Raw genomic sequence first — 12,730 nt, 5'->3', positions numbered from 1 at the left:
ATTTTTTTTAATTCTAAAAAAATAGCTGTGTGTAAAAACAAGAACAACTTACTGGAATTTATGTAACGCTTTGTATAAATTGATATATATATATATATATATATATATATATAATTTGTAGATTTTAACAAAAATAATTTAAAACAAATTTTGTATATTGTTTGTCTCAAAAAAAGTGTGTGAATTTATATAAGGACTTTGTAAATATTATATTTGATTTTAAAATTTCTGTACTCTTTTAATTTTACTTGTTTACTATTGTACTTGATATCATCCATTGTTATGATTAATATATTTGTATTGTTAAAACACAATAAAAAAAATAATAAAATAAAATAAAAAGATTTGGCTGCTGTACTCTTTAAGCTGGTGACGCGGACAGTCGCAGACTTGCAGTGCCGGTCTGCGTAGACTGATAGAAATGTATGTTTAGAATTCTAAAATGAATTGCGCTGCATGACGCGGCGCTTTCCGGTGTGTGTTTTGAGAATGTGGTTTCGAGCGCAACGAGCATATCACCATCATCATTCTAAGGTCTTTGCTGTCGTAGCGTTATAGAAACACTAGATGTCGCCTACCCTGTTGTTGTCTATTGGAAGGAATGCGTCAATAGAGCCGCCATGTTGGAACAGGGTAGCGCTCCTTTGAAATGAATGCGGGACCAAGGTACAGTGGAGGACTGTGGCCATCCAAAGCCAGAGATATACACATATATCTATGATCGGGGGTTTTCCTGGATGTTAGTATGTAATTTTTTTTTTATCTAATTACGAAAATTATAATTTTACATCACTTTTCTACATTGATGGATCAGTGACCGCACGGGCATTCCTGACAAAAAGCTTGTGTTTGTGTACAGAAATGTACTATTCACCCTCCCTGTTAAATTTGATCTAATCCGTGTCCTGAAACACAGCTCCTCTCCTGCTTTCACTCCTCATACTGACGGAGGGAGCGATTCGTTTGTGAATGAATCTCCGTTATGAACGACTCCTTCACACCCGACAATTATACAAGTTTCTGGCACCGCAGCATCTCGTTGTCATATTTCTTTTGCATTGTTTGATGATTTTATTCAACAAAACTAGCATAAGCCGAGTGTTTAGTGCGAGTTGGAGCTGCTTTGCCGTATGGTGAATGCAGTAAGTGACTGTTATCATCAATAACGTTATTAGCACAAAATTTAACATTCAAAAACAAACAACTTTACCTATGAAATGTTCTGCCTTTGTGCTTTGTTTTCTTTGTTTGCTCGTTACTACACCCGTAGACAGCGCTAAAGTCCAGCATCTTCACGTTACTGTCTTGACTAGTGCGGTTGAATGACATTTGTCCTGGGAGCACTGTACCAATGTGGCGGCGCTATTGACGTATGCTCAGGGTCCCTATGCGATATCTAGTGTATATATCTAAGTCATAGCGCTATGTGTAGTTGTCACTAAACATTTCCGCCTTAAAGCTCCGCCCAGGCTAGTTGATTGACACCTCATTTGCACTTGATTTATCTTTTGCGATGTCGGTTTGAGGATTTGATTCATCATTTGCGATGTCGGTTTGAGGATTTGTTTTATAGTTTGAGCATTTGATTTAATCTTTTAAGCGTTTGGATTTTTATTTTAATTTGGTTAGGAAAAAAACTCCCAGAATTCTGTCATAACCTCAATAAATTGTAGGTTAGACATATATACATAAAATACGTTTTGGTGTTAATTCGACATTATTATTAGACTGAAATGTGCGAAGTCTTTGTTTGTGCCAGGGCAGAAGCAGACAGACGCTCGCGACAGAGAAGTCGTTGCCACGGCAACCGGAGGAATGATGCAAACGGAGGCTGGACGATGACGGACTTCACTCGACTTCATGACGGCAGGAATTAAGGTGGACCAACAAAACGCTCACACATGCTCAGCTCCTTTACTGACCACAAACGAAGAGTTCCCGTGTTATTAGCCTACGTTTAACGTAACAAACGCCTCGGCATTTAGCTTGCTAATTGTGAAACGCGTGTGTGCAATTTTTTTTCCAGAAGCCTGTTATAAAGCTGTTACACTAAATTTTAACACACAATTCCTCTCGTAGCATAAAATACATAATCTCCAAAAGCACATTTTGAGGTATAGCCTAAAATAAAAGGTGGGTTGAATATGAATATGATGAAAACCAAGTGTCAGAAATTAATTTGCTTCACACTTTACAGATGCTGATTCTCTGCCTCATTGTGTGGAACAGATTGGAGACACTAATTCCTCTCAGAAACACGTCACAGTTTGATTAATGAACAGTACAATACTAATCTCAGCTGTGTGTATATAGTACATATATAAAGCTGCCCTCCATTTAAAATATTATTGTTATTATTATTATAGGGAGTGGATGGCTGTGTTTGCCTTCGTCAGCTGTATGTTCAGCCATCCTTAAGGCACCACCATGAGCTCGGTGGGGGCAAAGAGAGCGAGCGATGGGGTGAAGGAGGGAGAATCGCTGCAGGCATTACTGAATTACAGAATCCAGAGAGAGAGAGATATAAAGAGAGAGAGAGAGAGAGACGCATTGATGGACAGAGAAAAAGAGAATCTACGTTACTCTCAGCTTGATGGAACGACAGTGAACACAATAGACAACAGAAGAGCTTAATTCCACAAGCCTCAGACAAAAAGACAGAGATGCTGCTGATTAGACAGCAGTGAAATTACCTGAGGGAGGGGATAAACGGAGAGAGAAGAAGAGTGTGGGCTTTAATCCTCTTGGCATGCGAGTGTATCTCCTGCTGTTTGGCACTGAGTGCAGTGGTCACCCTGTGTGTGAGTGTGTGCCGCAGAGTTTGTCGGTGGTGCTGGGACGCTTTGGACTGGAATGCATCTGAGCTAACCTCGGGGGGCTTTCGGCAAGACACCATGCTGGGCAAGGATTACATGCTCGCCATCATCATCGTCAACTATGATGGTAGGTGCATGAATGCATTTACTCTTTCTCCTCTTCTTTGTTCTGCCTCACTGCTCTCTCCACTTTTGTGCAGTGCAGGCTGGAGCGGTCAGAGTAAGCAGAAAAGAGTTTCCCTTCAACTACAGGATTGTTTACATGCTCGCTAATGTACTTTAATTACAGGTGCTCTGTCATACTAGACCCACCCAGCTGTTTGAAGACCCTGCTTTTGACACACTTAGTGAAATGTAATTAATTATACAGATTAATCACACTCAAATCCCGAACTCTAAAAAGTTGGCCTGTTGATATTATTGAAAATACGTCGTTTTTTTGCTGGAGACCAGGGCTAAACTCATACATTCATGGACAGTGTGTATGTGACCTGTGTGGTTTTGTTGGGATTATGCATCTGTTGGAGGATTAGTTTATAGAAACAGAGCAGCATAATTTAACTCACATCACGAGGCACTAGATAAACCAGTAAACTCCTTTTTTTGTTTGAATATTTTTTATAAATTTTCAATTAAATCCATTTACAAACCCTTCAACCCCTAGAAGAGAACAAAACAAAGCTGTCGATCACTTCAGTCTAAAATTACAAGTATTTGGAGAAACATAGCAATGTACATAATTATAATAATAATAAAAACAAAAAAAACAAAAACGAAAAAAAAAAATTTATTAACCCTCTACCGCACGCATTATGATAAACCTGTAAAAAAATATTTGACTTGATATTTGAAGTGCTATAAAAAAAAAAAAAAAAATATATATATATATATATATATATATATATATATATATATATATATATATATATATATATATATATATATATATATATAATTTTTTTTTTTTTTTTTAAGGTACTTTCTGAAATGTTGCCATCTGGCAACAACGTCTAACAGTGGATCTACCTGAGAAATTTCAAGTGTAAAACTTTCCTTATAATTAATAATTGTTTTGTTTGAAATAATTTAATTGGTGTTGCAGCGTTATGAGCTTTAACACAGAACTTATAAATAACACCTTATACATACTTTACCACAACTCATATTCCTACAGCTTTCATTTATTCTATTCTTTTTTTGCTGAATATTATTGAAAACAATTATAATATTGTATTATCATATATACAACATACAGTAAATATAAATATTTTCTCCAGTAAATATTATAACAAATAAATAACAAGTCTAGTATATCCAGATGCATCAGAATGATGTAGCTACTAGCTAACAATGTTTATATATATTATACTATATACTATACTACGCCTGTCTTATCTGTCTCTTACCTGAACTGTCTCTATCAACTGTCCAGTCTGCATCCTTCTCATGGTCACTAAAACCCATCTCACCCTCACTTTCATCTGCAGGAATAGTCAGTTCTGTTCTTCTTTAAATTACCACAGAACATGGTGGTGCTCGCTAATACACTGTTCCCTGTATTGATATCTGTTCAAAAGTAGTATTGTCATTAAAACTAGATTTGAGCCCTATGCAAATGCCATTAACACATGACTAATCAACATTATATTACTAGCATTCATGTTGTTATTGTTACAACTTAAAAGTTCACAGGTGACCTTGCTAGCTAGCTAACCCATTGCTATATTGCATGTTCCACTATTGCACCGTGTTTCCATTTGGTAACACATTTGATTGATTTACAAAAAACTAATTAGATTTTTTTTTAAATTTGAGTTGTGAATATGTCATCATAACTTACTGGAGGTGATGTTTCAGATTTTTTTGTGAATCTGACATAATTTGATCCTTTGTTTTTACTGACGTTTACATTTGCATTTAGCAACTACTCGACAATAAACGGCAGTCTGTCAGAAATCGCGCTACAGAAAAACACTGCATGTCATGTGACTTAACCAAAGCACATCATTGGCTACTCTAAGGTCTTTTTTTTTCAACAAAAAAAAAATAATAAAAATATGTCGGCCTTAAAGAAACAGTGGCAGGGAAATGAACATGAGTATCATGTTACCATATGGTTACGCCGTGCAGTAGAGGGTTAATTAATTAAATTAAATATATAGTTGAAGTCAGAATTATTAAACTCTATGTTTTTTTTTTCTGAATTTCTGTTTAACGGAGAGAATATTTTTTCAACACATTATTAAACATGGGCGAGGCAGTGGCACAATAGGTAGTGCTGTCGCCTCACAGCAAGAAGGTCGCTGGGTCGCTGGTTCGAACCTTGGCTCAGTTGGGGTATCCGTGTGGACTTTGCATGTTCTCCCTGCCTTCGCGTGGGTTTCCTCCGGGTGCTCCAGTTTCCCAAAGACATGCGGTACAGGTGAATTGGGTAGGCTAAATTGTCCGGAGTGTTTGTGTGGATGTGTGTGTGGATGTTTCCCAGAGATGGGTTGTGGCTGAAAGGGCATCCGCTGCGTAAAAACCTGCTGGATAAGTTGGCAGTTCATTCCGCTGTGGCGACCCCGGATTAATAAAAGGACTAAGCTGACAAGAAAATGAATGAATGAATGGATGATAACAGCCTTCTGCGCCTACTAGTAGGTGGCGAAGACCCCTACTGGCCCATATCTATCAGTTGATAACCATTGATAATGCCCTTGAATTTCTTTCAACAGAAACAGGTCAACAGAAATGTCTGTGATTGAATTTTTCTCGATGCTCCAAATCATAAAGAGCGCAAACAAAAATTCATGGCTTTATTTTTTATAAAATGATATTATTGTGATCTTAGGCTGTTGACCAGAAAACCATCACATTGAATCATGTAATTTTCGTATTCTGTTCACATTGAGATGTGGTGTAGTAAAATTATCATCTAAATTTCTTTTAAAGAGCATTTATTTTTCATTTAACTATGAGTAATTAATTATAATATATTATAACTGACAAAATAATTTTGATTTAAGTGATTTTATTTAAAATTTTATTTATTTTTGATTTTATTTAAAAACAAAAACAATGTACCAATAATATTAAAAATTAAGTAATAAGTAATAATAATGTTCCAACTCAGAACCAGTGAAATACACCCATAAATAAGATTATAAAGTAAGCTTGTATTATACTTTGATGTGAATTTTAACCTTAAATTGTAATGTTTATAATATATAAACATATTAAAATACACATACATATATTATATATATTTATACTATATATATATATATATATATATATATATATATATATATATATATATATATATATATATATATATATATATATATATATATATAGTATAAATATATATAATATATAAAAAAGGACACATTATATACCAAATAGCCAGCTGTACGTAGGCAGAAATTGTCCTCGACGTGTCCTCTCCACGTCATCGCTCTTAAAATAACTTCCGATAAACACAGAGAGGAGGTGTGTATGTGTGTGTGTGACAAAGGGTGTGTTTGTCTGTTGTCTGTGTATGAGAGACAGTGAATGATGGAGCAGCTTCTGGAATTGCAAAGGCAAAGACAGTAAGCGTTCAGACACAATGCTGATTGGTGTTGACTGTACGCTGAGGGCAGGGGCTTCCGTAAATATACAGGAATTGATTACATTTGAGTCAAATTTTTCTTGTTTCATCAATATTGTTGTGCTTACGGTAGCTGAAATACTGTCTGCCATCCTGTGAAGACGTCTTCATAAGCATGCTTAAAAGGAAATGCTGTGTCTTCCTTCCTGATTTATTGAAGGCGCATGGATTAAGTCCCAGATGGACAATTAGATCCACCTCGAGTCTTAATCTTCCCAGTCTGACCTCACACGGACATAACAGCACTGAGATTATCTGACCACTGACATAACGTCACTGGGATTATGTTTTCTTTTTTTTTTTTTTTTTTTGACGTAGCTTCAATTATCTCCTCGCTCATCGCTCCTTCTCCCTTTTTTTCCAATAGTATTCAAACATAGATGTATTTGAGCTTTCTTCTTTTTCCGACATACTGTAACTCCTGCTTCCTTTGCATGAAAACAAAGGGTCCCAATTTATATTAAGTGGCCTTAACTAATATGTACTTACATAGGAACTAATAGTTTGTTACAATGTACTTATTGTGTAAATACATGTATTTACTGTGTACTTATGCTTGAATAAATACATGTATGTAAATACATCTGTAATAAACTTTTGTAATTACATTTGTAAATACACTGTTGACCATCCCCACACCTTAACCCACCCTTAAACCTACCCATGCCACCAAACCTGTCCATAACCCAACCCCTATCAAAACTCAAGAGCACCGCAAGTGTTCTCAAATACATTATAAACACAGTAAGTACATTGTATTTATTTTCTGATGTAAGTACATAGTAGTTAAGGACACTTAATATAAAGTGGGACCAAACAAAGATATTTACATTAGATGTCGCCTACCCTGTTGTTGTCTATTGGAAGGTGTGTGTCAATAGAGCCGCCATTTTAGTACAGGGTAGCGCTCCTTTGAAATGATTGTGGGACCAAGCTGCAATGGAGGACTGTGGCCATCCAGAGCCAGAGATATATGTATATGCACTTATATACATATATCTATAATCGGGAGTTTTCCCGGTGGTCATTATGCAAATAGTTTTTTTTTAAATTACTAAATTTATAATTTGACATCACTTTTCTGCAGTCCTGCATTCCTGACAGAAGCATCTGGAAATGTACTATCCTCCCTCTTTGTTAAATTTGATCGAACTCGTATCCTAAAACACACCCCCTCTCCCGCGTTCACTTCTCATTGTAACAGAGGGAGCGATTCGTTTGTGAATTAATCTTTGTTATGAAAAACTCATTCACTAAGCCAACAATAGTACAAGTTTCTGGCAGTGCAGCGTCTTGTTGTCATATTTTATTTACATTGTTTGCTTATTTTATTCAACAAAAGTAGCAAAAACCTGGTATTGAGTGCAAGTTGGTGCTTTGCCTTATGGCAAATATTCATTCATTCATTCTCTTGTCGGCTTAGTCCCTTTATTAATCCGGGGTCGCCACAGCGGAATGAACCGCCAACTTATCCAGCAAGTTTTTACGCAGCAGATGCCCTTCCAGCCGCACCCCATCTCTGGGAAATACACACATTCACACACACACTCACACACTACGGACAATTTAGCCTACCCAATTCACCTGTACCGCATGTCTTTGGACTGTAGGGGAAACCGGAGCACCCGGAGGAAACCCTTGCGAAGGCTGGGAGAACATGCAAACTCCACACAGAAATGCCAACTGAGCCAAGGCTCGAACCAGCGACCCAGCGACCTTCTTGCTGTGAGGCGACAGCACTACCTACTGCGCCACTGCTTTGCTTATGGCAAATATAAATATAAATAAATATATGCTAACATACTGCAAAAGTGTACGCAGCTTTGTTGACATTCGATATATTTGGCAACACAGTAGCAATGCTAAAAGTCTAGTCACATGTAAGGTATGTTTATACTATTTACTATAATTGGAAAACATTCTGACAGTTCACTTACATAACAACTGTTTTGGGGGCCTGAAATTTTTTACTTTCAAATTAGTGTCCGGAGTGGCACGATTGCACAGTGGATAGCGCTGTTGCCTCACAGCAAGAAGGTCACGGGGTTTCCCCCACAGTCCAAAGACATGCGCTATTTGTAAATTGAATAAACTAAATTGTCCATAGTGTATGAGTGTGAATGAGTGTTTCCCAGTGCTGGGTTGCAGCTGGAAGGGCATCTTATGCGTAAAACATATGCTGGATATTGGCAGTTTAGCCCCTGATTGAAAAAGGGACTAAGCTAAAGAAAAATAAATGAATGAATGAAGGAATGAATGAAGGATTGAATGACTGAATGAAAAAATGAAGTAATGAATGAAGGAATGAATGAATGAATGAATGAATGAAGGATTGAATGAATTAATGAAAAAATTAAGTAATGAATGAATGAAGGAATGAATGAATGAATGAAGGAAGGAAGGAATGAATGAATGAAGGAATGAATGAATAAATGAAGCAATGAATGAATGAATTAATGAATGAATGAATGAAGGAATGAATGAATAAATGACGCAATGAATGAATGAATGTATGAATGAATGAAGGAATGAATGAATGAATTAATTAATTAATTAATTAATGAGGTGTTTTTTGTGAAAAAGAATACATCATGCACATTCATTTTATGTGTTCAGATTGTAGGCGTGCAAATATGGCAGATTACATGATAATTTTGTAACAGATTGCTTATTACTGCATTGACATGCATAATCTAATATTATTTTTGTCATTTTGTGGTTCTCTGAGCACGGATCATTTTGACAATGTTGTGAAACATTTCCATTTTTAGTACATTGCTGTCAGAACAAACGCTTACTATTGTTTGATCATGTTTGTGGTTAAAATCCAATAATTTTTGCAGGAATCCATGTTGCAACAGGTTGAAGTTTGTGTACTATGAACAACAGAAAGCTGCTTGGTTTAGCTTGTGTAAGTTGTGCGTCATATTTTAAATGCTGTGAAAGAAAAGACAATGGACCATTTGGCAATGTAAACTGTAAATGTTTCTTTCAGAATTTTGCTAGTGAAAGGAACTTGAAAATGAAAGATTTCCACATGCACATTTTGCTATTGTGTCAGATTTCACTATAGTGTGATGCATCTTATGCCTGTAGTAAGGGAGGGTATAACCCAGTTTTAAGAGCAGTCCCAAGCAAGAGTTATGAGTGCTGTGATCTCTCTGTTAATTGCACATTCAGATGTTTGTTCTTTACCTTTGGAAGGCCTTGCTCAGGGGCTCCTCAGCTGGATATCAAAGATGTAGAGAGTTCGGATCATTCACACCCCCACCTTTAATTCCTGCCGGAACTGGGAAACTGGCAAACCTTTCGATTGCATGTCCAGTTCCCTAACCATTAACAACTGCCAGTTAGTCCAAAACTTATACTCTTGGTGTCCAGAGATGGTCTAGCACCTAAAGGCCAATTTATTCTTCTGTAATAAGTGCACGTTGTAGGTCAGGTGTTGTGTACACTTTACCATACCCTGATGAGCACATTACAAAAATGTACAAATCGTGATGATGCAGAGGGCAAGATCTGTCATTGTTCAGCTAGGTTGTGGCGATGAGTACGGGCAGAGCCAAGTGCAATGAGAGTGAACCCAGGCCAGTGGAGCAAGTGTTTAATAAAGCCTGGTTTATACTTCTGCGTCAAGTGACCGGCGTAACCAACGGCGCATGCAACGCACGTAGCTGTGCATTTATACTTCTGCGCGCTGTCTCTGTTGGTCTGCATTAACACTACCGAACCGCTAGTTGGCAGTGAGGTGTTAATGTTCCTCTGTGCCGAGTTTCTTGGCTGCTGTTTTGCTTTTCCTGAACACTTCCTGGATGTACAAGTGGCTCAAACTTGCTCATTTTGAGGCAGGAACTGGCGGACGTGCAACAACTTTAACCATGAGGTAAACACAAAACATAACTTTCCATCCGGAGCTCCTTCACGGGACTCCACACTTGTAAACAATCGCTCCATTGGGCTCACGCCATTCGCGTGGCTCTCGGTCCCGCCCAGACTTGTCAGCGCTACCAAGATGACCAATCACAGAGCTTACGCTACGCGTTGTTGCGACGTGTAGTTACTTTTTTTGAGAGGTGCACGTCAGTGACGCCGACGGCCAAGGCGAAGGGCAATGCGTCAGCGCCGTAGCATACGCCAGCGTTTGACGCAGAAGTATAAATCAGCCTTAAGTGTTGAATGCTGTGGAGCAGCTCCAGAAGGATACTTTTGTTTTGCGTTTACTTTATGTTTAAAGTTATAATTTTAAAGTTATCAGTTGGCTTGTTGATGTTCATCAGGTCCTACCTCTTTCTACCTTTATTGTAAAGCTACTGCTAAAATAACGTCATTAACTGCGTCATATACTGTAGGTGTTCTAACCTGATTGGTTAAAACACAGATAGACTAGGCAAATTTCCACGTGGGGTTCGTGCGTACAATTCTGAACATTATCTTAAGCATAAACGTCAGACATCCCTTAGACTGGTTAGAGCTGACTCCAGACCTGTGAAACAGATCAACAATTAAATAGAACACACACACTTAAAGTATTATTCACTTAAAGTTTCATATTCAAGGCTGAGAGTACTCTCAACCGTCTTTATCAAAACTGGTTAAAAACCGGTATAATCTACATTTAGGCAGTTATATTCTTACTATAAAAAGTCCATCTTGAATAAAAGTAGAATCACTTTAAAAGAATTAACCGTAAAAATAACAAAATCACTTTAGACATTTTAGATAGTAATAACTACTAGAAATAACAATAGAAACAGTTGATTCCGGTCCTCAGCCCTCAGTTCCACTCAAGGTCTCCGTGACCTCTGACCTAGTTTGGTGGCTTCTGAAAATAGTTATAAAGAGACAGGCAAATGCACTGAACATTCTTATATTAAGCAACGTGTTAACTTATTCATTAATTAAAATCAATTCACAGTTAAATACTCATTCAAATGATCAAATAATTATTGTCACGGTTTATGGATCAGTGTGTTCCTCCTGTATGTTATGTATCTTGCTTTGTGTGTTGTCATGTGTGAGGGTGTGTGTTTGTTTACCTTTTGTGTTGACAGCGTGCTATAGGATCAGCTGATGTCATCAGCTGACTTAATCATCTTCCAGCTGGTCCTTATTTGCCCGGCTATATATTTCCTCATGTGGTATGTTCTGGTTATCAGTCCGTTGTTTGTCTTGTTTCTGTCTGTTGTTTTCCAGAATCCTTCGTTGTTCATTGAAGTCTTCATTGTGACCCGTGGCTCTCTTGTTCTGAACTTTCTTGTCTCCAGTTCACTCCAGTGATATCCTTTGTTACATTTTTTCCTTTGATTAAACACTTAAACAAAAAAAATAAATCAAGTTTACTGAAGATAGTTTGCAGTTTCTTCAGCAGAAGCCAGCTTCAACACTCGCAATGAGTTCCTAGGCCGCTCTGCTTACAATCACCAATCAATAACAATTATACTCTCCCATGACATCATTAACTGCGTCATACTGATTGGTTAAAACACAGATAGCGTCATACTGATTGGTTAAAACACAGATAGACTAGGAAAATTTCCACGTGGGGTTTGTGCGTACAATTCTGAACACTATCCTAAGCATAATAGACTACTATCAGTCTAAGGGATGTCTGTCGAGTGTCGTGACAAATTATATTTAATAAAAAAATTATGAGAAACAAGATGATGAGAAAAGGATAATCGTTGGTCCATAATGAGATGGATTGGAAAGCAGAAATCCGAATCCTTCATCTCTCACTAGAAATGTATATTGGGTATGTAATCAAAATGAGCTTGGGCTGCTCAAAGCAGAAATATAATTCAGACATATCTCAAGAGCCTTTAGTGCACTTGTTTTCCAATACAGAAAAACTGGTGTGAATCCTGTTCGGAGCAGGAAAGATAGTACTAAATGATAGTAATAACACAATAACAAAATGCTTGAAAGCTTTTAGAGCATATTGCAATTGTCTTTCAACCGCCCACAATGCCCTAGCGATGTGCTCAAGCAAACACAGATCGTCAGAACATCGTCAGAAGTGCTTAATGATAACTTTATATGACACTTTTATTGTTGACACCATCTTAGGGCTCTTTTTTGACGGTCCATGCGCAGAGCGCAAAACGCAGGGCGCAAACGCTTTCAGGGCGTGTCAGGACGCGTTTTTGCTAATTTAGGGACGGGAAATCTGCCTTGCGCCAAGGCGCATGGTCTAAAAGGGTTGAGTTTATTTTCTTAATGAGTTATAGGTGTGTTTTGCGAATAAACCAATTAGAGTCTCATCTCTTATTCCCTTTAAGAG

The 12,730-nt window shown here is 37.4% G+C and overlaps 1 protein-coding gene across 1 annotated transcript in view; it reads left to right on the top strand.

The window, feature by feature from the left end:
* Positions 1-2,441: 2,441 nt before the first annotated feature.
* Positions 2,442-12,730, top strand: part of apbb3 (amyloid beta (A4) precursor protein-binding, family B, member 3) — a 53,589-nt gene continuing 43,300 nt past the window's right edge. Inside the window, exon 1 of the mRNA XM_021469236.3 lies at positions 2,442-2,943. Coding sequence (XP_021324911.1) covers positions 2,895-2,943 — 49 coding nt within the window. The 5' untranslated portion in view covers positions 2,442-2,894. The remainder of the gene's footprint in view (positions 2,944-12,730) is intronic.

This window comes from Danio rerio, chromosome 21 (genome assembly GCF_049306965.1).
Source record: "Danio rerio strain Tuebingen ecotype United States chromosome 21, GRCz12tu, whole genome shotgun sequence".
Lineage (NCBI taxonomy): Eukaryota > Metazoa > Chordata > Actinopteri > Cypriniformes > Danionidae > Danio > Danio rerio.
The sequence above is the reverse complement of the archived record's forward strand: the minus strand, read 5'-3'. Positions and strand labels throughout refer to the sequence as shown.